We start from the raw sequence: 27,677 nt of genomic DNA, 5'->3' as shown, positions 1-27,677 counted from the left end.
AGTGATTAGACTTTAAAAGTACATCTTCGGCTATGAAGTGCTTTGGGTTGGCCTGAGGTTATGAAAGGTGCTGTAGAAGTGCAAATCTTTTTTCTTTGTATTTTAAATGTTTTCCTTTTGTGGTCAAGAGGGGCAGGAGTGCTCCTCTGGGTCTCCCAATGGAAGCCTATGCCTCTCCTGACACAATTCTGCACCTATCCCATTGTGTTCCCCTCCCTGGGATGTCCTAGCAGCTGATGCAGCCTCTTGTCTCAATGAGCAGGCTTTGGGCCATGTGAATTTCTGCTGCTTCCAGTTGACCTCCTTCCCAGAATGGACGGGAAGTGACCCAGGATTTAAATTTGGACGAGGAGTTAAAGTACTCCTAGCTTCTGCTTTGCGCCAGTGAATGAGATGAGAAATAAAGAAAGAGAGAATGAGAGGAGAGAAAGAAATAAAGAATACCTATATTTATACAGTGCTTTTCACATCCTTAGGACGTGCCGAAAAACTTTACAGCCATCAAAATACTTTCGACTTGCAGTCACTGTTATAATGTAGGAACGCAAATGCAAAGAACAAAGAACAAAGAAAATTACAGCGCAGGAACAGGCCCTTCGGCCCTCCAAGCCTGCGCCGATCCAGATCCTCTATCTAAACATGTCGCCTATTTTCTAAGGGTCTGTATCTCTTTGCTTCCTGCCCATTCATGTATCTGTCTAGATACATCTTAAAAGACGCTATCGTGCCCGCGTTTACCACCTCCGCTGGCAACGCGTTCCAGGCACCCACCACCCTCTGCGTAAAGAACTTTCCATGCATATCCCCCCTAAACTTTTCCCCTCTCACTTTGAACTCGTGACCCCTAGTAATTGAATCCCACACTCTGGGAAAAAGCTTCTTGCTATCCACCCTGTCTATACCTCTCATGATTTTGTACACCTCAATCAGGTCCCCCCTCAACCTCCGTCTTTCTAATGAAGATAATTCTAATCTACTCAACCTCTCTTCATAGCTAGCACCCTCCATACCAGGCAACATCCTGGTGAACCTCCTCTGCACCCTCTCCAAAACATCTACATCCTTTTGGTAATGTGGCGACCAGAACTGCACGCAGTATTCCAAATGTGGCCGAACCAAAGTCTTATACAACTGTAACATGACCTGCCAACCCTTGTACTCAATACCCCGTCCGATGAAGGAAAGCATGCCGTATGCTTTCTTGACCACTCTATTGACCTGCGTTGCCACCTTCAGGGAACAATGGACCTGAACACCCAAATCGCTCTGTTCATCAATTTTCTCCAGGACTTTTCCATTTACTGTATAGTTCACTCTTGAATTGGATCTTCCAAAATGCATCACCTCGCATTTGCCCTGATTGAACTCCATCTGCCATTTCTCTGCCCAACTCTCCAATCTATTTATATTCTGCTGTATTCTCTGACAGTCCCCTTCACTATTTGCTACTCCACCAATCTTAGTGTCGTCTGCAAACTTGCTAATCAGACCACCTATACTTTCCTCCAAATCATTTATGTATATCACAAACAACAGTGGTCCCAGCACGGATTCCTGTGGAACACCACTAGTCACACGTTTCCATTTTGAGAAACTCCCTTCCACTGCTACTCTCTGTCTCCTGTTGCCCAGCCAGTTCTTTATCCATCTAGCTAGTACACCCTGGACCCCATGCAACTTCACTTTCTCCATCAGCCTACCATGGGGAACCTTATCAAACGCCTTACTGAAGTCCATGTATATGACATCGACAGCCCTTCCCTCATCAATCAACTTTGTCACTTCCTCAAAGAATTCTATTAAGTTGGTAAGACATGACCTTCCCTGCACAAAACCATGTTGCCTATCACTGATAAGCCCATTTTCTTCCAAATGGGAATAGATCCTATCCCTCAGTATCTTCTCCAGCAGCTTCCCTACCACTGACGTCAGGCTCACCGGTCTATAATTACCTGGATTATCCCTGCTACCCTTCTTAAACAAGGGGACATTAGCAATTCTCCAGTCCTCCAGGACCTCACCCGTGTTTAAGGAAGCTGCAAAGATATCTGTTAAGGCCCCAGCTATTTCCTCTCTCACTTCCCTCAGTAACCTGGGATAGATCCCATCCGGACCAAAATGAATTTGCTGAAAATGGCCTGCAGTTAAAATCTAGACCCTTCATATAAAAGATTTTGGAATCAGTCCACAGGTAGTCAATATGTTATTTTTTGAAAGATGTCTTTTTATAGCTTTGTAAAATGTAATAGTTGATTTTGATGGATCATATCTATTCCAGGTACACAGTCCACAGTCTCGAAATGCCTTTTTTGAGCTAAGATGTTGCATGCAGATTTCTTAAATCACAGCTCCTGCCAGTAGTAAAGACCAGCAGCTAACAGGAATATTTAGAACCTCTTTGATGCAAAGCTATTTCTTTTGGAAGCAGTCAAGAATCAAACTGTTAACAGTCTCCACACGTTGGCAGACTGTTCAAGTTGAAAAGATGCAGTAATAAAGACAAAGTAAAACAGCCTTTATTGGTGCACCACATGAAAAAGTAGTTTTTAATGCTTCCCTTCACCTGTCCTTAAGGAAATGAGGATTCCTCTGGTCACCATAATTAATGTTATTGTAAATGCACTTGTAGAGATTTTCTTCAGTATTACTAATGAAATCATAAAAAAGCTGTCAAAGGATCAAAAGATCATAAGATACAGCACAGAAGGAGGCCATTTGGCCCATCATGTTTGTGATGACTCTTTGAAAGAGCTATCCAATGATTCCCACTCCCCTGGTCTTTCTCCATAACTCTGCAAATTTTTCGCCTTCCAGTATATATCCAGTTCCCTTTTGAAAGTTATTATTGAATCAGCTTCAGCCACCCTTTCAAGTAGTGAAGTCCAGATCATGATCTGTAAATAAAATAAACTCCTCATCTCTCTCCTGATTCCTTTGCCAATTACCTTAAATCTGGGGCCTCTGGTTACTGGACCTTCTGGATACAATTTTTCCATATTTACTCTATCCAATCCCTTCATAATTTTGAGCACCTCTGTTAAATATCTTCTCAACCTTCCCTGCTTTATGGAGAACAACCCCAGCGTCTCTAGTCTCTCCACACAAATGAAGTCTCTCATCCCTGGTTTGTGATTTCACTCGAAGTACTGACCACATCAGAGTAGTGGTGCATGTCTCCTCTCTCCATCATCTATGGGAGAACTTTCATTGACTTAACCCTGGAACCTTCCCTCCACTTAGCTCCCTGTCTCCCCTTCAAGAAACTCCTCAAAACCTGTCTCTTTGGTGACCTCTCATAACTCTGCCAGTATTGCTTCCACTATCCCTCCCTATTTCTTCTCCTTTGCGAAGAACATGAGGGCATTTACGACATTAAAGATGCTGGGGTGTGAATATTGCAAGATCCTTGGGGTCTTGCAAACAACTGCTGGGGGACTGCAAGATCATAGAACATAGAACATAGAACATTACAGCGCAGTACAGGCCCTTCAGCCCTCGATGTTGCGCCGACCTGTGAAACCATCTGACCTACACTATTCCATTTTCATCCATATATCTATCCAATGACCACTTAAATGCCCTTAAAGTTGGCGAGTCTACTACTGTTGCAGGCAGGGCGTTCCACGCCCCTACTACTCTCTGTGTAAAGAAACTACCTCTGACATCTTTCCTATATCTATCACCCCTCAACTTAAAGCTATGTCCCCTCGTGTTTGCCATCACCATCCGAGGAAAAAGGCTCTCACTATCCACCCTGTCCAACCCTCTGATTATCTTATATGTCTCTATTAAGTCACCTCTTCTCCTCCTTCTCTCTAACGAAAACAACCTCAAGTCCCTCAGCCTTTCCTCATAAGACCTTCCCTCCATACCAGGCAACATCCTAGTAAATCTCCTCTGCACCTTTTCCAAAGCTTCCACATCCTTCCTATAATGCGGTGACCAGAACTGCACGCAATACTCCAGGTGCGGCCGCACCAGAGTTCTGTACAGCTGCAGCATGACCTCGTGGCTCCTAAACTCGATCCCCCTACTAATAAAAGCTAACACACCATATGCCTTCTTAACAGCTCTATTAACCTGGGTAGCAACTTTCAGGGATTTATGTACCTGGACACCAAGATCTCTCTGCTCATCTACACTACCAAGAATCTTCCCATTAGCCCAGTATTCTGCAATCCTGTTACTCCTTCCGAAGTGAATCACCTCACACTTTTCCGCATTAAACTCCATTTGCCATCTCTCAGCCCAGCTGTGCAGCCTATCTATGTCCCTCTGTAACCTACAACATCCTTCGGCACTATCCACAACTCCACCGACCTTCGTGTCATCTGCAAATCTACTAACCCACCCTTCTACACCCTCATCCAGGTCATTTATAAAAATGACAAACAGCAGTGGCCCCAAAACAGATCCTTGCGGTACACCACTAGAAACTATACTCCAGGATGAACATTTACCATCAACCACCACCCTCTGTCTTCTTTCAGCTAGCCAATTTCTGATCCAAAGCACTAATTCACCTTCAATCCCATACTTCTGTATTTTCTGCAATAGCCTACTGTGGGGAACTTTATCAAACGCCTTACTGAAATCCATATAGACCACATCCACGGCTTTACCCTCATCCACCTGTTTGGTCACCTTGTCAAAAAACTCAATAAGGTTTGTGAGGCACGACCTACCCTTCACAAAACCGTGCTGACTATCTCTAATGAACTTATTCTTTTCAAGATGATTATAAATCCTATCTCTTATAACCTTTTCCAACATTTTACCCACAACCGAAGTAAGGCTCACAGGTCTATAATTACCAGGGCTGTCTCTACTCCCCTTCTTGAACAAGGGGACAACATTTGCTATCCTCCAGTCTTCCGGCACTATTCCTGTTGACAATGACGACATAAAAATCAAGGACAAAGGCAGTGGTGCACTGCCCTGATTCTCAAGACACTGATTTTGTGATCTCTGAGGCCTGACTGTAAGACTACGTAATCCTTATAGAAATGAAAATTGGTGTTGACTATAACAAACACTTGCATTTATATAGCACCTTTAATGTAGCAAAAACATCCCAAGATGTTTTATAGGAGTGTAATCAATCAAACTTTGACACTGAGCTATATAAAGAGATATTAGGACAGGTGGCTAAAAGCTTGGCTGAAGAAATAGCTTTTAAAGGAGCTACTTAAAGGATAGAGAGAGGGAGAGAGGTGGAGAAGATTCAGAAGGGAATTCCAGAGACTGGGTCCCAGGCAGATGAAGATCCCACTGATGGTGGGTTAAAGGAATTAGGGAAAGCACAAGAGGTCATAATTGGAGGAACACAAAGATTTTGGCATGGTTGTAGGTGTTGTATTTGATTGTTCAGTGATTGTTTGTACTGTGTAACACTGCTCACTATGCTGTTAGTCAACCCTGGAAAGGACATGCTTCCAAAAGTGAAATCAGGACAAGTCCAGACAGATTCCAGGCAGCCAGCTCGAATAAAGCCTTTGCACACACAGAAATTGTGAATCTATTTTCCTTATGTTTGGGGCACAAAACATAACAGTAGGGCTGTAGAAGATTACCGAGCTGGGAAGGTGTTGGTTGGGAGGGTGGGGGGTGGGGGGCAGGGGTGGTTGGGTGGGGAGGGGTTGGTGTGGGGAGAGAGCATTAAGGGAATGCAATGATGCAAATTTTAAAATCGAGGCGTTGCTGGGAGCCAGTGTCGATCAGTGAGCTCAGGACAAATCTGGTAAATCATGTCATAGAGTCATTACTGCACAGAACGAGGCCATTTGGCCCATTGAGTCCACACCAGCTCTCTGTAGAGCAATCCAATCAGTCCCATTCCCCCAGTCTAACCCCAGTCTAAATGTAAATGTGTGCTGAGAACTTCTAAAATTAAATGTGAATGCCCTGTATTTTCTGCATTTGTAGTGACCAGGCCAGATCAGTGCTTCACAGCAACAACACTGAGCTTTCTTAGCAGACAGAGAACAGCAGATGACTGATGAAGACTAAAGATATTAGGCTGGAAACAGCTGCTGGTGATAACAGTGGCTATATATATTTAACATGTTCATGGGATATTTATTTGCTGCTATTTTGACTAACGTTACTTAAAGCAGAGTCTTTGCTTCGTCAAGTGCAGACACCAAAAAAAATGATAGAGAAAGCCTGGGGACAGTGCTGTTCAGGTACAGGATGAAGGGAATAAGAGGAGCACCTAATATCTTTCCTCTGCATTGCAACTTTTTTTGAGATGCTACTTGGGAGCGAGGAAGAGGAATTTTGACTGTAGTATTTCTCTCACCTGGTCAGCTATCTTTATAGGATGAAAAATAACAGACTATGGATTGCCAGATTTCTTTATTTTGACATGCTTTGCACATATTTATTTCAATACAAATTGTTGACGACATAGTTGGCTATGTACTTAATGGCCAACATCGTTTCTTCACATGTTGGCTTGATTTGAGATTCAGGCAACAGGAAGCCATATCTGCCAGTGTCACGAAGTTCAAAGGTGAAGGAATACTTAATACCCAGATCATAGGCCCAATCATCTGAACCTCCGGCTGCAAGATCTGTACAAAGACAATGCATACAAATCCTCAAATTAAAAACAGAAAGTTCTGGAAAAGCACACAGGTCAATCGGCATTCTGATCAGAGAAAAATTAGGTTAATGTGTCAGGTGGGATTAAAGGGAGGGGGGAGAATATGTGCTGCATTCCTTATCTGCATTCCCGTCACCCCTTGCCTCCTCCTCATCCTAACTTACTTGAAATCAGGCAGCCAGCCCCAGAGGATCAGTGGGCTAATTAAAACACATTGGAATGCGACTTCAGAGTATCTCTTGCATGGCTTCTGTTCCTGCTCCTGCACTGTTACCTCTGGTGTCCGCCAAGCATCTATCCTTGGTCCTCTCCTATTTCTTATAAACATGCTGCCCCTTAGCGACATCATCTGAAAGCATAGCCTTAGTTTTCCCATGTATGCTGATGACACCCAGCTCTACCTCACCACCACCTTTCTCGACTGCTCCACCATTATTAAATTATCAGACTGCTTATGTGACATCCAGTACTGGATGAGCAGAAATTTCCTCCAATTAAATATTGGGAAGACTGAAGCCATTGCTGTCGCCAACTGCAAATTCTATTCCCTAGCTACCAACTCCATCCTTCTCCCTGGTGACAGCCTGAGATTAAACCAGTCTGTTTGCAACCTTGGTGTCCACAATTGACCCTGAGATGGACTTCTGACCTCACATTTGTGCCATCACTAAGACTGCCTACTTCCACCTCCGTAACATTGCCCGGCTTCGCCCCTGCTTAAGCTTATCTGCTGCTGAAACCCTCATTCTTTCCTTTGTTACCTCTAGACTTGACAATTTTAATGCATTCTCACATTCTACTGTTTGCAAACTTGAGGTCATCCAAAAGTCTGCTGCCTGTGCGTTAACTCGCAACAAGGTCTATTCACCTATCACCCCTGTGCTCGCTGACCAACATTGACTCCTGGTCAAGTAATGTCTTGATTTTAAAATTCTCATCCTTGTTTTCAAATCCATCCATGGCCTCGCCCCTCCCTCTCTCCGTAATCTCCTCCAACCCTCTAAGATATCTGTGCTCCTCTAATTCTGGCTCTTGAGCATCCCTGATTTTTATTGTTCCACCATTGGTGGCTGCACCTTCAGCTGCCTCCGACCTAAGCTGTGGAATATCCTCCCTACACCTCTCCGCCTCACTACCTCACTTTCCTCCTTTAAAATACTCCTTAAAACCTACCCCTTGATCAAGCTTTTGGTCATCTGATCTAATATCTCCTTATTTGGTTCCGTGTCGTATTTTATTTTATAATGCTCCTGTGAAGCACCTTGGGACATTTTATTGCGTTGAAGGTATATAAATATAAGTTGTTGACCACTTTAATTGCAAGCTAACTAAGGGCCAGAGAAAGCTGTCGGTAAGCAGCATCCTGTCACAGGAGGTCAAGGTAGGAGATTTTATTACTCTTCAAAGATTGCTTGAGGGCCAGTGTGTGGGAGAAGTGTTCCTCCTGGCCTTCAAGGATACCTTGGACCTCCCCTGTCCCATGCTTCCTGAATTCACCTTGCTCTGATTGCAACCTAACCAATCTCCCCTACCCCTCCCTTACCTTGCTGGGGTCTGTATCCATGGGCCCCCAGCAGTGGTCTGAACCTGCCGATGTTGATATTGTCCCTACCAGGTTCAGGCAGGTGTCCATGTCAAGACATTCAAATGAGGTCTGGTAGTTAAAATGTCCTGGGCCTCATGTCCCAGCAGGAGTGGTGGTGAGGGTGGATTGAAACCTTCTTCAGCCCCCGCAATCCTAATTTCTGGCCCATGTTAAAATCAGGACTTTCATCCCTCCACCTTCAATGTATTCTGGGGATTGGATTCGGATCTTTGCTTTGTGAAACACCAAAGCAGCTGTTTCTTGTTGGTTTGAGAGTTCCATCCATTGCTGCTGGTTAATGTTGGACTATCCTAATTAGAATGGCACGTTTGATAGGTGTGGCTAGGACTCAGAACTCATTTCAGAGGAGATTTCCAGCATTTTTATTTATTCAATGTGTCCCTACAACAACAATAACTTGCATTTCTATAGCAGCTTAGATGCATAAGGTAAAATCCCAAAAGCACTTCACTGTCAGGATAGATAGGAAACAGAAGCCAAGCAGTGGACGGAGAGATTAGGATTGGTGGCCAACAACTTGGACAGAAAGATGGGTATTTAAAGGTGGATAGACAAGTAGAGAAGAGGATAGGTTTAGGCGGGAAGTTCCAAAGAGTAGGGTCGAGACAGCTGAAGGTTCTGACACCAATAGTAGGGTGAATGAAAGAGGCTTCATAAGTGGCTAGAGTCAGAGGATTAAAGTATGCAGGATAGGATATTAGGCTGAAGGATGTTGCAGAAATAGGGTGCGGACAAAGAGGGGGACAGGGAGCGAATATAAGTCAGTGAAAGTATGGGCTAATATACGAGTGGGATTTTGTACTATCTGCTTCATTGTCACTTCTCTTTCAGGCATGCCACTTTTGAAGATGTTCTAGCTCCTTCTCATGCATTGCTGGTGAAGGATCTCCCTTGAAGCTTTAACCTATTTACCTATCTCAAATACAGCCTGTACTGCTGTGCATTTCCATCATTGCCTGTTAAGAACAACTCGTATTTTTGTAACACCTTTAATGTAATTAACTGTCTTAAGGTGCTTCACAGGGAAGTAATTGGACACAAATGAACTCAGAGTCCAAGAAGGAGATATCAGAAGGACTGACCAGAAGTTTGCTCATAGAGGTGCGTTTTAAGGAGTGTTTTAAAGGAGGAGAGCAAGGGAAAAGGGTTTGGGGCGGAAATTCCAAACTGTGGGATCTCAGCAGCTGAAAGCAACCAGGTTAATAACATTTAACATGGTGAATAAATGTTGAAAGAAACCAAAGACTTACATATGGTGGTAGCTCCAGGACCGTAGGTGTATCGTGTTCCATACAGACTGGCCAGAGTGCTAATTGCTCCTTTAGCAAGGCTATACTGGAACACAGAATGCCAACAGGCAATGGTTTTTTGTATTTGTCATTTCTAAAGTAATCAAACACTAAACAAAGATTCCAAATCTGATTCATAAGGAGCTTAGCAAAACATAAGTTACAAGTGACAATATAGAAATGTCCCCAGCTTATACACACTACTGAGTCAGCGGCGCTTGAGATGGCTTGGCCATGTGAGCCGCATGGAAGATGGCAGGATCCCCAAAGACACATTGTACAGCGAGCTCGCCACTGGTATCAGACCCACCGGCCGTCCATGTCTCCGTTATAAAGACGTCTGCAAACGCGACATGAAATCGTGTGACATTGATCACAAGTCGTGGGAGTCAGTTGCCAGCATTCGCCAGAGCTGGCGGGCAGCCATAAAGACAGGGCTAAATTGTGGCGAGTCGAAGAGACTTAGTAGTTGGCAGGAAAAAAGACAGAGGCGCAAGGGGAGAGCCAACTGTGCAACAGCCCCAACAAACAAATTTCTCTGCAGCACCTGTGGAAGAGCCTGTCACTCCAGAATTGGCCTTTATAGCCACTCCAGGCGCTGCTTCACAAACCACTGACCACCTCCAGGCGCGTATCCATTGTCTCTCGAGATAAGGAGGCCCAAAAAAGAGAATCTATTACCAGCACCGAGATCCTCTTACTCATGAATGAGGGGCATTCCCAGTATTGCCTCAGTAATCTAAACCAACTCACAAGTACATGATTGTGAAACCAGAGCTGGAGGTTTTTCCATACAACTGAACAGATAAGTAGGTCCTCTAAGTTAATGACCTCTCTGAAGGATGGCACCCTTGACACTGAAGTATCAGCCTGGATTATTTGCTCAAGTCTCAGAATAGGCCTTGAACCCAAAAATTAATGACTCAAAGACAAGATTGCTACTAGTGAGCCTAGTTAACAGTCAATGTTATAGTTAAGTTCATAAAATGCTACTGCTACATGCTTTTTTAAAAGATTTTATTTAGTTTGCTTTTTTTTGGGTAGCTTTTTCCCCTGTTGCACTTGCTTCCCCTTGATGTTTTTTGTTTGTTCATGGGATGTGGGCATCGCTGGCTAGGACAGTGTTCGTTGCTCATCCCGAATTGTCCTTGAGAAGGCGGTGGTGAGCTGCCTTCTTGATCTGCTGCAGTCCATCTGGTGCAGGTACACCAAGGTGCGGATAGGGAGGGAGTTTCAGGATTTTGATTCAGCGACAGTGAAGCAAGGGCAATATAGTTCCAAGTCAGGATGGTGTGTAGCTTGGAGGGGAACTTGCAGGTGGTGGTGTTTCCACACATCTATTGCCTTTTTGCTTCTAGGTGGTAGTGGTTGTGGGTTTGGTAGGTGCTGTCGAAGGAACCTTGGTGAGCAGTGCATTTTGTTGATGGTCAACACTGCTGCCACTATGCGTTGGTGGTGGAGGGAGTGAATGTGGTGGATGTGGTGCTGATCAAGTAGGCTGCTTTGTCCTGAATGGTGTCGAGCTTCTTGAGTGTTGCCGGAGTTGCACTCATCCAGGCAAGTGGAGAGTATTCCATCGCATTCCTGACTTGTACATTCCTGACTTGGACATACATTGGGGAGACAGGAGGTGGGTTATTCACCGCAGAATTCCCAGTCTCTGACCTGCTCTTGCCGCCACAATATTTATCTGGCTACTCCAGTTCAGTTTCTGGTCAATGGCAACCCCCAGGATGTAGATAGTGGAGGGTTTAGCAATGATAATGTCATTGAAAGTCAAGGGGAGGAGTCTCTCTTGTGGGAGATGGTCATTGACTGGCACTTGTGTGGTATGAATGTTACTTGCCACTTATCATCCCAAGCCTAAATGCTATCCAGGTCTTTCTGCATATGGACACGGACTGCCTCAGTATCTGAGGAGTTGTGAATGGTCCTGAACATCGTACAATCATCAGCAAACATCCCCACTTCTGACCTTATGATGAAGGGAAGGTCACTGATGAAGCAGCTGAAGATGGTTGGGCCTAGAACATTACCCTGAGGAACTCCTGCAGTGATGTCCTGGGTCTGGGATGATTGAACTCCAACAACCACAACCATCATCCTTTGTGCTAGTTATGACTCCAACCAACGGAGAGTTTTCCCTTGATTCCCATTGACTTCAATTTGGCTAGGGCTCCTTGATGTCACATTTGGTCATAAGCTGCTTGATATCCAGGGCAATCACTCTCATTGCACCTCTTCAGTTCAGATCTTTTGTCCATGTTTAGACCAAGGCTGTAATGAGGTCTGGAGCCGAATGGCCCTGGCGGAACCCAAACTGAGCATTTTTTTTGTTTCCAATTTTTCCCCTCATGTTCTGAAGGACTCTAACTCCAGCTACCATTTTGTTACCATAACCAAGTGGTCATTCACATGTCGAAGTTGATAGATTGCATGTTAGCAGACATCTCAATCAGTGGGGGCATCACAGCCAAACCTGTCCTCTCTCACAGTAAAACACATTGCTTTAATGCAGCAATACTTATGGCATAGAATAGAGACTAAGAATAGAACCCGGATTGATTTCCCTCCTCTGCCAGGACCAGAGACACTAGGTCAGTTGTAGTGCCCAATCGATGTTCCAACTGAGACCAGTTTACTCATAAAGACTTAAGAACGTAAGAAATAGAAGCAGTATTAGGCCATACCCTATTTAATCCAATAAGATCATTGTTGATCTTCCTCCTCAGCTCCACTTTCCTACCCAATCTGCCCTGATTCCATTAGTGTCCCAAAATCTACTGATCTCAGTCTTGAATATACTCAACAATTGAGCATACACAGCCCTCTGAGATAGAGATTTGCAAAGATTCACAACCCTCCAAGTGAAGAAATTTCTCCTCAACCCAGTCCTAAATGGCTGACCCCTATCCTGACCCCTAGTTCTAGACTCTTCAGCCAAGGGAAACTGACTCAGTAGAGACCAAGGGTATATCTTGGACCTTATTGGTCTGAATGGTTCAGTACCACATCAAATGGTGCAGTTCCCCACTGAGCCATCAAATGAATCATTTTCCTAGCCCAAGTTTTTTCCTCCTTCCTTTACGTCCTTGCCTTTGCTATGCATAATTCATCAGCTGACCAAGCATCTGTTCCCAGGTAGTGCATGAAAGAAACCCTCAGTGTGTAAGCATCTGGCTCATCCTCCTTCTCTTTGGGGAGGAATCACCTTTACTCTTTAGATCTTCCTGATAACCTGGAGGAATACATTGTGAAAAGGGGGACATGCATCCAAACTGAGAACTTCACCATCCACTGGAGTCAAATGCCACTCAGAGGATATCAATCTAAGTGTCAAATTCTGCCATGTCTCGTACTATCTGTGAAGTAAAATGCACTGAGACACATACCAGTTCATTGTGATTTGGCACTAAATCATAAGTGTAGGAATAAGGGAAGAGACACATCTGAGAGTACGAGTGCATAGTGAGGTAAGCCTTGATGTTTTTCTTGTGGAGACGGACGAAATCTGCAACAGCCTTAACTTCCTTCTCAGATTCTATTTGAGGACCACAGTATGTCTCAGAACACGGGTTCGTTGAGGCACCTACAGCTGCAGGACAGAATGGGACAGTTAGCAGTGTATGTGATGGTCCCCATTTATGCCTACTCTGTAATATAGCCTTAACACAAACAGAAAATACTAAAAATACACAGCAGATCAGTCAGCATGTGTAAAGAGAAGAAATACAGGTCAACATTTCCAGCAAAACCTTTCTGAGGCTCTGAATTTCAGGTTATACTTGAAACAGTAACATGTCTTTTCATGAAACCCCTGCCATTCCTGCTGACGGGAAGAATGAGTGTAAGCAGAGTTATGTTTTTTTAATGTACGTGTATAAGTCAGAGCTTTCTTTACTGTCTTTTGCTTTGCTTACTTAAGTGATGATGTTACAGAGCTCAAATGACTCTCCTATTCCCCCAGTCATCAATGAATGCATGGAGGTAATGGCAGGTGAGGAGACCCCCTGCAGCGTCTTCACTCAGTTATTTTTAGTGCTGAGATCATAGGAACATAGGAACATAGGAGTGGGAGTAGGCCATTCAGCCCGTCGAGTCCACTCCACCATTCAATTAGATCATGGCTGATCATCTACCCCGACGCCACTTTCCCGCGCTAACCCCATATCCCTTGATGTCATTAGTATTCAGGTATCTATCGATTTCTGTCTTGAACATGCTCAATGATTGAGCTTCCACAGCCCTCTGGGGTAGAGAATTCCACAGATTCACCACCCTCTGAGTGAAGAAATTCCTCCTCCTCTCAGTCTTAAATGGCCTGTCCCTTATTCTGAGACCATGTCCCCTGGTTCTAGACTTACCAGCCAGGGGAAACATCCTATCTACATCCACCCTATCACGCGCTGTAAGAATTTTGTAAGTTTCAATGAGATCACCTCTCATTCTTTGAAATTCTTTGAGCTCTGTAACATCAGCCTGTACAGAATACAGGCCCAGTTTCCTCAATTTCCCCTCATAAGACAATCCCACCATCCCAGGGCAAGTATATCCTTCCTTAGATAAGGAGACCAAAACTGTGCACAATACTCCAGGTGCAGTCTCACCAAGGCTTTATACAATTGCAGCAAGACATTTTTACTCCTGTACTCAATCCCCTTGCGATAAAGACCAACACACTATTTGCCTTCCTAATTGCTTGCTGCACCTGCATGCTAGCTTTTGGCGACTCATGAACAAGGACACCCAGGTCCCTTTTGACATCAACACTTCTCAACCTCTCACCATTTAAGAAATATCCTGTTTTTCTGTTTTTTCTACCAAAGTGGATAACTTCACACTTACTGACATTATATTGCACCTGCCATGTTCTTGCCCATTCATTTAGCCTGCCCAAGTCCCTTGAAGCCTCCTTTCATCATCCTCACAACTTACATTCCCACCTAGTTTTGTGTCATCAATAAATTTGGAAATATTACATTTGGTTCCACATCGAGATCATTTATATAGATTGTAAACAGCTGTGGCCCAAGCACTGATCCTAGCGCTACCCCACTAGGAACAGCCTGCCATACTGAGAATGACCTGTATATTTATACTCTCTGTTTTCTGTCTGTTAACCACTTCTCAATCCATACTAGGATATTACCCCCCAATCCCATGTGCTCTAATTGTGTTTATTGAGCTCCTGTGTGGAACCTTATCAAAAGCCTCTGAAAATCGAATTACACCACATCCTCAAAAAAAAGGTTTGTCAAACATGATTTCCCATTTATAAATCCATATTGACTCCATCCAATCATGTCATTGTTTTCGAAGTGTCTATTTATCTCATCCTTTATAATAGATTCTAACATTTTCCCGACCACTGATGTCAAACTAACAGATCTGTAGTTCCCATTTTTTCTCTCCCTTTCTTTAATAATGGGGTTACATTTGCTACTTTCCGGTCTGCAAGAACCTTTCTAGAATCTATAGAATTTTGAAAGATAAACACCTCCATAGCCACCTCCATCAACACTCTGGGATGTAGCTAATCTAGTCCAGAGGATTTATCAACCTTCAATCCAGTTAATTTTTCAGATTGTTTCAGCTTGCAGTATTTACTCTGTTTATGGGACGACAGTGAGAATTTTTTTTTCAGTCTTTGCTTAAAAATAATATTCCAATAAATAGGGGGTGCATTTCTGTGGGGAATCTCCAGCTAGGGTCTGCTGTAATTTTGGCAGAAGAAGTGCAGAAATTCTGCCAAAACGCCTTATATGGCATTCTTCGAATATATTTGGCATGTTGTATTTGTAACCAAACATTACTGGCTCAGATCGACAAAGTGCATAGGGATAGTAATTCCTCTTAATTGGTGGATCAAAATGGGCAATATTGCATCAACTGCTTGTTATACACTCCTCGTGATTTTCAGTTCCATTAACATTAATAGAACAAGAATCGATGGCCGGATGTTTACACCACCACAACAAGCCGGATGGTGGCGGGGGGGGTGGTGTAAAATGGAACAGGAGGCTCCAGGAGGCCTTCCCAACCCACTCCCGCCTCCGCCCCACTTTACGCCTGCCCCAGTACAATCAGGGCTCTTAAGTTGCCAATTAACAGCCTCTTAAGGGCCTTCACCTGCCGCCACGTGTGGCAAGCAGGCGTCCTGGAGGCGGGAAAGGCCGCCCAGTAAAAGCTAGTGGCCTCTCAGCACCCCGAGGGTGGGCCTTGACAATCGGGCAGAGGGTTGCCTGATTGAGGGCCACCCCCGCTTCCCCAACCACCCCCACGAACCAAGACCACCCCCTTCCCCCCAAACAGCCACACTTGCCTCTCCGGGGTCCGACTGATTACCCCCGGCAAGGCAACCAAAACTCACCTTGGATCACGGCTCCCAGGCATCCTCTTCGGTCGGCTGGGCTGCAGTCCCAGCAGTGTCCACCGTTCCCAGTGGTGCTGCTGGGACTAAGAGCTGCCAGCCCGCTGATTGGCCGGCAGTTCAATGAAGTGGGACTTCCTGCATCAAGCGGGTGGAAGTCCCGCCTTGGAACAGTTAAAGCCTGGGGACCCGGAAAATGCGGGACGGATCCCCAACTCCCATCTGCCCAACGTAAAATCCAGCCCAATGAGTGTGTCACAGGCTGCTGACATAACATCACCTGTTCAGCATATTGCCCAAGACAAATTTTTACCTTAATGATTCTAATTTAAAAATTCTTACATAAAGGGAAGAAATATATTTGTTCCAGGTATGTCAATGTTCAAAAATAATTCCTCTCACCACCTTGACACCAAGCCCTCCACAGCTAAAACAGTGAGAAAACTACTTGCAAAGTACTTACTGCACCAGCCAGCATCCCAGTTTCTATTCGGGTCAACTCCTCTGCAGCTACTGCCAGGAATCCTGGAACGAGTTTTTCTCCACATTCGATTCTTCAGATAAATAAATAACAAATGAGGGCATATGTGCACATACAGTGGACCATCCACTGCCCACCATAATACTGGGGACTCCAAGGGTGGACAATTACATATACTTGAAACAGAAAAAATTGCAGGGCTATGGGCAGGAGCTGTGGAGTGGGCCTAATAGGATTCCTCTTTCAATCAGCCGACACAGGCAGGATGGGCCGAGTGGCCTCGACCTGTGCTGTAAGATTCTATGATGCTATGATAATGGGAATTGATGGAGTCCCCAAGCTTTGCACCCTTGGTGTGAGAGTGGAGGTAAATGCAATACAAATAACAGAAGCTGAATTTAATCTTTCTTGGCTGGTTAATGTCCGCAGATGAAGTCTTTCCCTGTCCATCCACTGACATTAGCCAGTGAAAGTTGTGAAGGATAGTGGAGGTTCTATTGCCTATGTGTAGAGTGAGCATCATATATTTGCTATAAATGTGCAGAGAGACCAATGAGGACTTATATGAGGCAGGGCTTGTGTGTATGCCCTTTGTGATTGGGACAGGAAGTCCCAGCTCTCTGTAAACATCTGAATCTACAGAAATCCCAGAGCAACGTACAAGGGGTAGACACTTGGAACAAGTGGCCTTTGCCCTTTTTCCTGACCTTTGCTCTTGAGGAAATGAGCACTCCTGGGAGGTACAAGTCAGGATCTATCCTGAGATTTTAAACCAAATCTGCTAAACGTTTCTTGACTTCAAAATTCTTTGCCTCCTCTCTCTACTTCTTCCCTTGACTTGTACGCCCAGGGAACAAATCGAAACAAAATCAGTAATTTATTTTGCAAGGAAATATGTACATAATCGCAGAATAAATCCCCAAAAGTCTGGTATTAATCTTGGAAAATCCTGTAGTCCTACATAATGGAAATTGAATTATTCAGTCACCACAAAGCAATATGCCTAATTACAAATCAATGCTCAAAATAAAAGATAAAAAGTCTAGAATCCCATTAATTAATAATGGAATTTGGCTTATTAAATCATTATAAAAGTGACCTTTACAAGCTTCCCACAAGACTTTCATTGATACAGGGGTCTTATTTGTCACCCTTTGTTGGGCTGCAAGGTCCTGATATACTGATACACCAAAACACTGACCCATCAGCTAGTACAACAATTCGCCTTTATGCCAATACATCACAGTAGGCCAAGTAGGTTATGTAGATGTGGCCATATGCATAAACCTCTCACTTTTTAAAAATAATGTGAACATATTAATACCTACATTAGACCAGGTGTAGGAGTAGCCATCAACATTAATGACTGGGACAACAAAGATGTCCATGGCATCCAGAACATTGGTAAAGATGGAATCTGATCCATAGGTGCTAACAGCCTAAAGGGTAAAGGGAACATTGTTAGCTACTCATCAAAAGCAGCTCTTACACTAAATAGAGCTTTAATTCAAGTACATAGGATTCTTGAACTTAGTTATTTTAATGAAGAAACTTTTCTCCCAATAAACCATGATTTCACTCCAGCAACTAATTTCCCTTTTTAAGTAAATAAAATAAATTCCATATTATGCATTCAGGCCCATACATGATACAATTAATAAGACCGTGTTCAGAGCCGTACATGGTAGGATTGATAAGGCTGTTCAGAGCCATGCATGGTAGGTCGATAAGTCTGTTTGCAGGTCCCCGCATGGTAGCCTGATTAGTCTGTGTTCAGACCCGTGCAGTTTAACTAGTATAATCTGGAAAATCATTCAATTGGAAGACTTTTAAATTCAGAATTATCCAGGATTCTTCAGCCTTTAAAAAAAAACTACATGGAAAGATCCCAATACTGTAGCAATTGAAAAGTTTGTGATGATGTATTTTTTGGCAGTGAAGTTGTTATTTATCATTTAACCTTTTGAAGTTTCCAGCAATAGATGTGATTGTGGTCAGATAGAAAAACAGAACATTGCATTGAAATAACCCCTCTAACAAGTATGCCAAAGTGCATCACATACAATGAAGGTGTCAATTGATCACCTTATTCTCATCCGGTTGCAGACCTGGTAGTAGGTCTAGTTAGCAATGGTATCACATGGCAATATCACTTTTAATATAACTTGACACAAAATGAATAAGTTGGAAATATGAAGTTATGCAAAAGATGTAATTCATAATCCTTTTAAACTAATCTATATTAAAATGTAAACGGCTAAAGTTTTGTACCAACCTCTTTCACAAACCACTGGCAAAATGCTGGAGAAATCCACTCTCGAGCATGTATCCCACAGTCCATGAAGATCGCAGGTTTAGAGCTGCTTGCTTTCTTGCCGATCTTTGACAAAATTGTGAAATAAATAATTAAAATTCATTTGTTGTCATACCACAGGAATGTAGCAGACTAAGAACTGGGTGTAAAAAAATAACCCAGCTCAAACTTCCATTTAAGTCTGGACCCACTCAGATCCTCTTCTTTAGCTTCAAGCACATATCCGTATTACACACCTCCTATTATATAAGGAGTCATTTTATTTATTTTTTTAAATGCTTCAGTCGAAGTCACATTCACTCTGGAATCTATTATGCTTATTAGCCATTGTAAATCCTCAAATCGCATTTAGTTCAAAGTGTCCTTTGGTTAGATGAGATACCCTAGTTCACTTTTCCTGGTCAAGTACAGAATGAGTCCTTTGATTTACTGCATGATTTTTTTTAATGGGTTAAATTATGCCAATTTTTTTCCACATATGAGACCAGATTAAGTTCTCTTAACCTCTTACACAAATTTTCTTTCATGAAAATACCCATTGAAATAATTCCACTTACCTTGATGACATAGATAGGCCGTCCTTCATAGCTGGTTCCAATTTGTGTAAGAGACATCAGGTTTGAATTTCTGGAAACAGTGCTGACTATCCAGTCATTGATCTGTTTCAGGTTAAAAAAAAACTTCTTAAAATGTGAAGACAAGTAATGACAAGTAAGAGAATCCTCAACACACCTACCCCAACACCCCAAATGTTCTTCAAAAATTAAATAACTCTGAAATAAAAAAAAACTTAATATCAGTAACGGTGACCATGAAACTACTGGATGATTGTAAAAACAATATGTTTTGCTGATGTCCTTTAGGGAAGGAAATCTGCCGTCTTACCTGGTCTGTCCTATATGGGACTCCAGACCCATAGCAATGTGATTGACTCTTAACTCCCATCTGAACATAGGGACATAGGTGCGAGGGGCAAAGTTTAGAGGGGATGTGCGAGGCAAGTTTTTTACACAGAGGGTGGTGAGTGCCTGGAACTTGCTGCCAGGGGAGGTGGTGGAAGCAGATACGATAGCGACGTTTAAGAGACATCTTGACAAATACATGAATAGGAAGGGAATAGAGGTATATGGGCCCCGGAAGAGCAGAAGATGTTAGTTTAGGCAGGCATCAAGATCGGTGCGGGCTTGGAGGGCCGAATGGCCTGTTCCTGTGCTGTACTGTTCTTTGTTCTTGTTCTTTGTTCTGAAATGGCCTAGCAAGCCACTCATTCAAGACAGTAGTTCATAATGACCTTCTCAAGGATAATTAGGAATGGGCAATAAATGCCAGTGATGCCCATAACCCACAAATGAATTTTAAAAATGCATTGGCAGTGTCGGCTGTGGCTTGATGGGTCGCACTCTCATCTTTGAGTCAGATGGATTCAAGACACACTCCAGAGACTTAAGCACATAATCTAGGCTGACACTCCAGTGCAAGCCTGATGGAGTGCTAATGTTGGAGGGGCTGTCTTTCATTAGAACATTAGAACATTACAGCGCAGTGCAGGCCCTTCGGCCCTCGATGTTGCGCCGACCTGTGAAACCATCTGACCTACACTATTCCATTTTCATCCATATGTCTATCCAATGACCACTTAAATGCCCTTAAAGTTGGCGAGTCTACTACTGTTGCAGGCAGGACGTTCCACGCCCATACTACTCTCTGAGTAAAGAAACTACCTCTGACATCTGTCCTATATCTATCACCCCTCAACTTAAAGCTATGTCCCCTCGTGTTTGCCATCACCATCCAAGGAAAAAGACTCTCACTATCCACCCTATCTAACCCTCTGATTATCTTATATGTCTCTATTAAGTCACCTCTCCTCCTCCTTCTCTCCAACGAAAACAACCTCAAGTCCCTCAGCCTTTCCTCGTAAGACCTTCCCTCCATACCAGGCAACATCCTAGTAAATCTCCTCTGCACCCTTTCCAAAGCTTCCACATCCTTCCTATAATGCGGTGACCAGAACTGCACGCAATACTCCAGGTGCGGCCTCACCAGAGTTTTGTACAGCTGCAGCATGACCTCGTGGCTCCGAAACTCGATCCCCCTCCTAATAAAAGCTAACACACCATATGCCTTCTTAACAGCCCTATTAACCTGGGTAGCAACTTTCAGGGATTTATGTACCTGGACACCAAGATCTCTCTGTTCATCTACACTACCAAGAATCTTCCCATTAGCCCAGTACTCTGCATTCCTGTTACTCCTTCCAAAGTGAATCACCTCACACTTTTCCGCATTAAACTCCATTTGCCATCTCTCAGCCCAGCTCTGCAGCCTATCTATGTCCCTCTGTACCCTACAACATCCTTCGGCACTATCCACAACTCCACCGACCTTTGTGTCATCCGCAAATTTACTAACCCACCCTTCTACACCCTCATCCAGGTCAGATGTTAAACAAGATTTTCTCTCTATGATCTATACTACTTAGAACACTGACAGCTTGATATTACACTGCAGAATAACAGGTATGACTGTTGAGTGGCTGAACTTCTCTCGGGGCATCGACTCATTCACTGTTAAAACAGTGAGCTTTAATATTTTACTCTGTAAATTTGGTTAACCCTTGAAACAGCCAACTGATGAGATACTTTAAACAACAGCTTGCATTTACATACTACCTCTAAGGTATACAAATGTCCCAAGGCACTTCACAGAGATATAATCAGAAATAACTGAAAGTGGAACTAAAGAAGGAAATACTAGTAGGGGTTATCAGAAAATCAATCAAGGGGCTAGGTTTTAAGATGGCCTTAGAGGAGGAGATAGAGGTTAGATTAGATTAGATTAGAGATACAGCACTGAAACAGGCCCTTCGGCCCACCGAGTCTGTGCCGAACATCAACCACCCATTTATACTAATCCTACACTAATCCCATATTCCTACCAAACATCCCCACCTGTCCCTATATTTCCCTACCACCTACCTATACTAGTGACAATTTATAATGGCCAATTTACCTATCAACCTGCAAGTCTTTTGGCTTGTGGGAGGAAACCGGAGCACCCGGAGAAAACCCACGCAAACACAGGGAGAACTTGCAAACTCCACACAGGCAGTACCCGGAATCGAACCCGGGTCCCTGGAGCTGTGAGGCTGCGGTGCTAACCACTGCGCCACTGTGCCGCCCTGTGTAGAGGAGGACAGACATAGTGGAGAATTTCACAGCTTGGGGTCTAATCGGTTGAAGACATGGCCACAAATTGTGAGGTGAAAGGGGAGGGGTGATGCACTGAAGGCTAGAGTTGAAGAAGCGAAGAATTTGGAGAGGAAGTTTTTTTAAAAATTCATTCATGGGATGTGGGTGTCACTGGCTAGGCCAGCATTTATTGCCCATCCCTAATTGCCCTTCAGAAGGCGGTGGTGAGCTGACTTCTTGAACCACTGCAGTCCATATGGGGTAGGTACACCCACAGTGCTGTTAGGAAGGGATTTCCAGGATTTTGACCCAGCGACAGTGAAGGAACAGTGATATAGTTCTAAGTCAGGATGGTGTGTGGCTTGCAGGGGAGCTTGCAGCTGGTGATGTTCCCACGCATCTGCTGATGTTCCCACGCATCTGCTGCCCTGGTCTTTCTAGGTGGTAGAGGTCATGGGTTTGGAAGATTCTGCCTGAGTAGCCTTGTTGCATTGCTGCAGTGCATCTTGTAGATGGTACACACCTGCTGCCACTGTGCGTCGGTGGTGGAGGGAGTGAATGTTTGTAGATGGGGTGCCAATCAAGCGAGCTTCTTTGTCCTGGATGGTGTTGAGCTTCTTGAGTGTTGTTGGAGTTGTACCCATCCAGGCAAGTGGACAGTATTCCATCAGACTCCTGACTTGTGCCTTGTAGATGGTGGACAGGCTTTGGGGAGTCAAGAGGTGAGTTAGTTGCTTCAGGATTCCTAGCCTCTGACATGCTCTTGTAGCCATGGTATTGATATGGCTACTCCAGTTCAGTTTCTGGTCAATGGTAACTCCCAGGATATTGATAGTGGGGGATTCAGCGATTGTAATGCCGTTAAATGTCAAGGGGAGATGGTTTGATTCTCTCTTGTTGAAGATGGTCACTGACTGGCACTTGTGTGGTGCGAATGTTACTTGCTACTTATCAGCCCAAGCCTGCATGTTGTCCAGGTATTGCTGCATCTGGACATGGGCTGCTCTAGTATCTGAGGAGTTACAAATGGTGCTGAACATTGTGCAATCATCAGCGATCATCCCCACTTCTGACTTTGTGATGGAGCGAAGGTCATTGATGAAGCAATTGAAGATGGTTGGAGCCAGGACACTACCCTAAGAAACTCCTGCAGTGATGTCCTGAAGCTGAGATGATTGGCCTCCAACAAAAACAACCATTTTCCTTTGCACTAGGTACAATTTCAACCAGCGGACAGGTTTCCCCCTGATTCCCATTGACTCCAGTTCTGCTCGGGCTCCTTGATGCCATACTCCATCAAATGCTGCCTTGATGCCAAGGGCAGTCACTCTCACCTCAGCTCTGGAGTTCAGCTCTTTTGTCCATGTTTGAACCAAGGCTGTAATGAGGTCAGGAGCTGAGTGGCCCTGGCGGAACCCAAACTGAGCGTCACTGAGCAGGTTATTGCTGAGTAAGTGCTGCTTGGTCGCACTGTCAATGACCCCTTCCATCACTTTACTGATGATCGAGAGTAGACTGATGAGGCAGTAATTGGCCTGTTTGGAATTGTTATAGGACTGCAAGAGGCTACAGAGATGAAGCCATGAAGGGAGTAAAGACAAGTATGAAGTTTTGAATTGGAGATGTTGGGAGACTAAATGTAGGTCAGCAAGAACAAGAGTGGTATGCGAGCACAACTTGGTGCAGATTAGATTTTTGGAAACCATTTACAGTGTCAGGCCCTGCTCCTCCTGGCTTACAAAGACACTATTAATATTTTAAAATAACTTACCTTGTTTTCTCCTCTACTGGTCTCTTGGCAAATTTCTCTGTTGGATCTGGCACCCAGCGAGACTCATGCAATTGCATGCTAAAATCACATTGGGGTCCTATTTGCACTATAGAACCTGAGGTTTTATATCTATGAGGCCCTTGGCTGCCTCCAGAGAGTGTCTCACACACCTCCCAAAACTTGGGAGTTAAATTGGTAGGCAGGAGTGCAGCGTGAAGGAAGAGTTAAGGAACTCTTTTCCTATTTTAATCCTTCCTCTACGTGTCCCATTCTCATGCAATGCGAGTGGTTAAAATTGGGGATTTACATTTAAAAAGCACCTTCCCATGACCCTCCAATATGTCTTAACACACATCAAATATAGTTAATTACTTGACAGTGCAGTGATTATTATTATGTAGGCAAATGCAACAATTCTGTGCTGTAATACTCCCCTGCACTGCAATCTTCAATAAAATTAGTTTTGCCTTTCCCTAACACTAGATCCAAATATTCTTGCTATCATACAAGCTGCTGTAGCAACACCCGCCCCCCTTCCCTCCATTGTAACATGCTACTGCCAAAGGTATCTCCATAGTTCTATTGCAGCACTGGTTAGACTCAACCTAGCCAAACAAGAACATGGTCATATAGCAGAGGGACAATGTCTCTTTAGCACATAAGATTAGGGCGTACCGTATTCATGTCATTGTACTTTATGTAACTGTGCGAAGTTGGTGAACGTTCCTTATTGTCAAGTTGTTGTTCAACCATTGCCTGAAGGTTTTCAATTAAAACTCTGAATGAAGGGGAAGAGAGAGAAAAATACAAAGTGTTACCCTTGTGGCTAGCTTCAGTATAAGCATCTGGGCACTACCTTGTGAAGTAAAACATTGGTGGCTTGATAAAACATACTCATATTCTATTCCACTCTCCTCCAGCAGATCCTGAACCTTTGCTACGTCCTCAGCACCCACCCGGAAATCTACAGTGCTGCCTACAGCCACTTGGTCAATGGAGTCGGGTCGCCATAAGTCGAGCTGGATAAGAGGGGAGAGAGAGAGGGAGAGATGATTTAAAAAAAAATCATTTTACTTGAGAAGAACGTTTGGAAATGTTTAAAGCTGTTGTCGTACCTTTGCAAAGTCGGCCAGACCTTTTGTATACCACAGTGCCTGTTCACTCGTAGGTGTCAGGCGAAATACTTTCTCCCTTCACCAGAAAAAAAGCAGAGCACAAATAATGAGCAGGAACTAGTGAATCAGGCCCATTACATTTGTAAGCCTTTAATATTATACAACACACAGGAGAGCTTTCTTACCCATCGAATCGCTGCATGTCTGGATTAGCCAGGACGGCTGAAACCAGCCCGAGGAGCCAAAGTAACTTCATTTTTCTGACCATAGCAATTGACTCAATGCTGCTTTTTATATGCTTGAGTTGCACTATTGTCATTTGCTGATATAATAGGATTTATGGTTTTAATGACCTTGAGGTTGCCTTCGTGGTAAGTATTAACACCCCTAATCTTTATAATGGGATAAAAATTGGCACCTTTAGAAATACAGTTTCATCAGCCATTGACTGGATGGTCATTATACACATGCAACGTGGAAATCAGATGCATTTTATAGGCTGCCTGGTGCCGTTTTGAACGGGTCTTATTACAGTCCTGCTCCACACATGAGTTCAGTCAAGAATTCAAGGCTGAGAAACTGGGATCCAAAATGTATCGGACTGTTTAGACAGTGTCCTCGGCTCCAACTTAAACTCTTGTTTGTCTGCTTACAGACCACACATTGAGAAAGCTTCATCGAATCTTACAGCACAGAAGGAAGCCTTTTGGCACTTTGAAAGAGTTCTCTAATTAGTCTCACTCCCCTGCTCTTTTCCCATAGCCCTGTGACTTTTTTTTTTCCTTTTTCAAGTATATATGCAAGTCTCTTTTGAAAGTTATTATTGAATCTGCATCCACCACCCTGTCAGGTAGTGCATTCCAGATCAGAACAATTTGCTGCAAAAAAGAAAATTCTTCTTGTCTCCCCTCTGGTTCTTTTGCCAATTATCTTAAACCTTTGATTACCAACCCTCCTGCCAGGGGAAAAAAAATTCCCTTACCGTTTCCCATTTTTTGAAAGCAACAGGAATGCAAATCTTTCAAGAATAACTCATATTTAAGCTAATTAGTTCTGATTCTGATGTTATAAGCAGGGCATGCCCATATCAGGTGTCTGTCTAAGAGAGGGAGAAAGAGAGTTCTCTCTGCTCTCTTAAGTTTGTACATGGACAAAATCCTCTTTTGTTTTCGTTAACCAATGTGGCATTCTCAACAAGTGAAACTAAAGTGTGGAAGAGTTAGGGCCAGAAGAGGTCCAAAGAGGTAAGTTTTTAACTTTTTTTTTGTTTTACCATGGCTCCTACAGAGAAAGTTTCGGCCTCCCCTGTCCTGAGTACCCTCCCTTTGTGATCATGAGATAACAAAGAAGAAGGTGTAGATCGGACATCTATCTCTTGCCCCACCTCCACCTCACTTGCTTATAACCTGCGACATTTTTAATATTTGTCAGTTCTGAAGAAGGGTCATTGACCCGAAACGTTAACTCTGCTTCTCTTTCCACAGATGCTGCCAGACCTGCTGAGTGGTTCCAGCATTTCTTGTTTTTATTTCAGATTTCCAGCATCCGCAGTATTTTGCTTTTACAGTAAGTAATTAGGAAGGCAAATGGAATGTTGCCCTTTTTTGCAAGATGTTTATAGTATAAAAGTAGAGAGGTCTTGCTATAACTGTGTAAGGCATCGATGACACTACACCTAGAGTACTGCGTACAGTTTTGGTCTCCTTATTTAAGGGGGAATTACTTGCATTGGAGGCAGTTCAGAGAGGTTCACTAGGCTGATTCCTGGAATGAAAGGGTTGTCTTATGAGGAAAGGTTAAGCAGCTCGTGCCTACAGTCATTACAGTTTAGAAGAATGCAAGGTGATCTTATTGAAACATAAAGATTCTGAGGCGGTTTGACAGGGTAGATGCTGAGAGGATGTTTCCCCTTATAGGACATTGTGGAACGAGGGGGCAGAGTTTCAGGAGACAGGGTCATCTATTTATGATGGAGATGAGATGACTGAGGTGGTGGTGGTGAGTGGTATTATCACTGGACTAGTAACCCTGGGACCCGGGGTATTGCCCAACACGGCAGAAAGTGGAATTTAAATTCAATTAATTAATCTGGAATTAAAAGCTAGTCCAATGACCATGAAACCATTTTCGTAAAAACCCATCTAGTTCACTAATGTCCTTTAGGGATGGAAATCTGCTGTCCTTACCTGGTCTGACCTACATGTGATTCCAGACTCACGGCAATGTGGCTGACTTTTCAGTGCCCTCGGAAATGGCCTAGCAAGCCACTCAGTTGTATCAAACCGCTACAAAGTGAATAAGGAATGAAACCAGATGGACCACTCGGCATCAACCTAGGTACCGGAAATGACAATGGCAAACCCTGCCCTGTCGGGCGTGCAAATTCCTCCTTACTAACATCTGGGGGCTTGTGCTAAAATTGGGAGAGTGGTATACAGTCGGGAGGGAGTTACCCTAGGTTTTCTCAACATCGACTCTGGACCCCATGCAGTCTCATGGCATCAGGCCAAACATGGGCAAGGAAACCTTCTGCTGATTACCACCTACTGCTCCCCCTCAGCTGATGAATCAGTGCTTCTCCATGTTGAACATCACTTGGAGGAAGCACTGAGGATGGCAAGGGTGCAAAATGTACTCTGGGTGAGAGACTTCAATGCCCATCACAAAGAGTAGCTCGGTAGCACCACTACTGACCGAGCTGGCCGAGTCCAAAAGAACATAGCTGCTAGACTGGGTCTGTGGCAGGTGGTGAGGAAAAAACATACTTGACCTCGTCCTCACCAATCTGCCTGTGCAGATGCATCTGTCTATGAAAGTATTGGTAGAAGTGACCACCGCACAGTCCTTGTGGAGACCAAATCCCATCTTCACATTGTGGATACTCTCCATTGTGTTGTGTGGCACTACCACCATGCTAAATAGGATAGATTTTG

The 27,677-nt window shown here is 43.8% G+C and overlaps 1 protein-coding gene across 1 annotated transcript; it reads right to left on the bottom strand.

The window, feature by feature from the left end:
* Positions 1 to 6,358: 6,358 nt before the first annotated feature.
* On the bottom strand, positions 6,359 to 25,000 carry LOC137374941 (carboxypeptidase B-like). The gene is made up of 11 exons (XM_068041554.1): positions 24,930 to 25,000; positions 24,745 to 24,820; positions 24,524 to 24,648; positions 24,305 to 24,407; positions 19,225 to 19,326; positions 18,629 to 18,733; positions 17,682 to 17,792; positions 16,336 to 16,426; positions 12,895 to 13,097; positions 9,464 to 9,548; positions 6,359 to 6,575 (listed from the first exon to the last, which is right to left on the bottom strand). The coding sequence occupies exons 1-11, from the start codon at positions 24,998 to 25,000 to the stop codon at positions 6,388 to 6,390; spliced, it is 1,260 nt and encodes a 419-aa protein (XP_067897655.1). The 3' UTR covers positions 6,359 to 6,387.
* Positions 25,001 to 27,677: the final 2,677 nt, after the last annotated feature.

This window comes from Heterodontus francisci, chromosome 11 (assembly GCF_036365525.1).
Source record: "Heterodontus francisci isolate sHetFra1 chromosome 11, sHetFra1.hap1, whole genome shotgun sequence".
In the NCBI taxonomy this organism is placed as follows: Eukaryota; Metazoa; Chordata; class Chondrichthyes; order Heterodontiformes; family Heterodontidae; genus Heterodontus; species Heterodontus francisci.
Note: the sequence above shows the minus strand (reverse complement) of the source record. Positions and strands in the feature narration are given on the sequence as shown.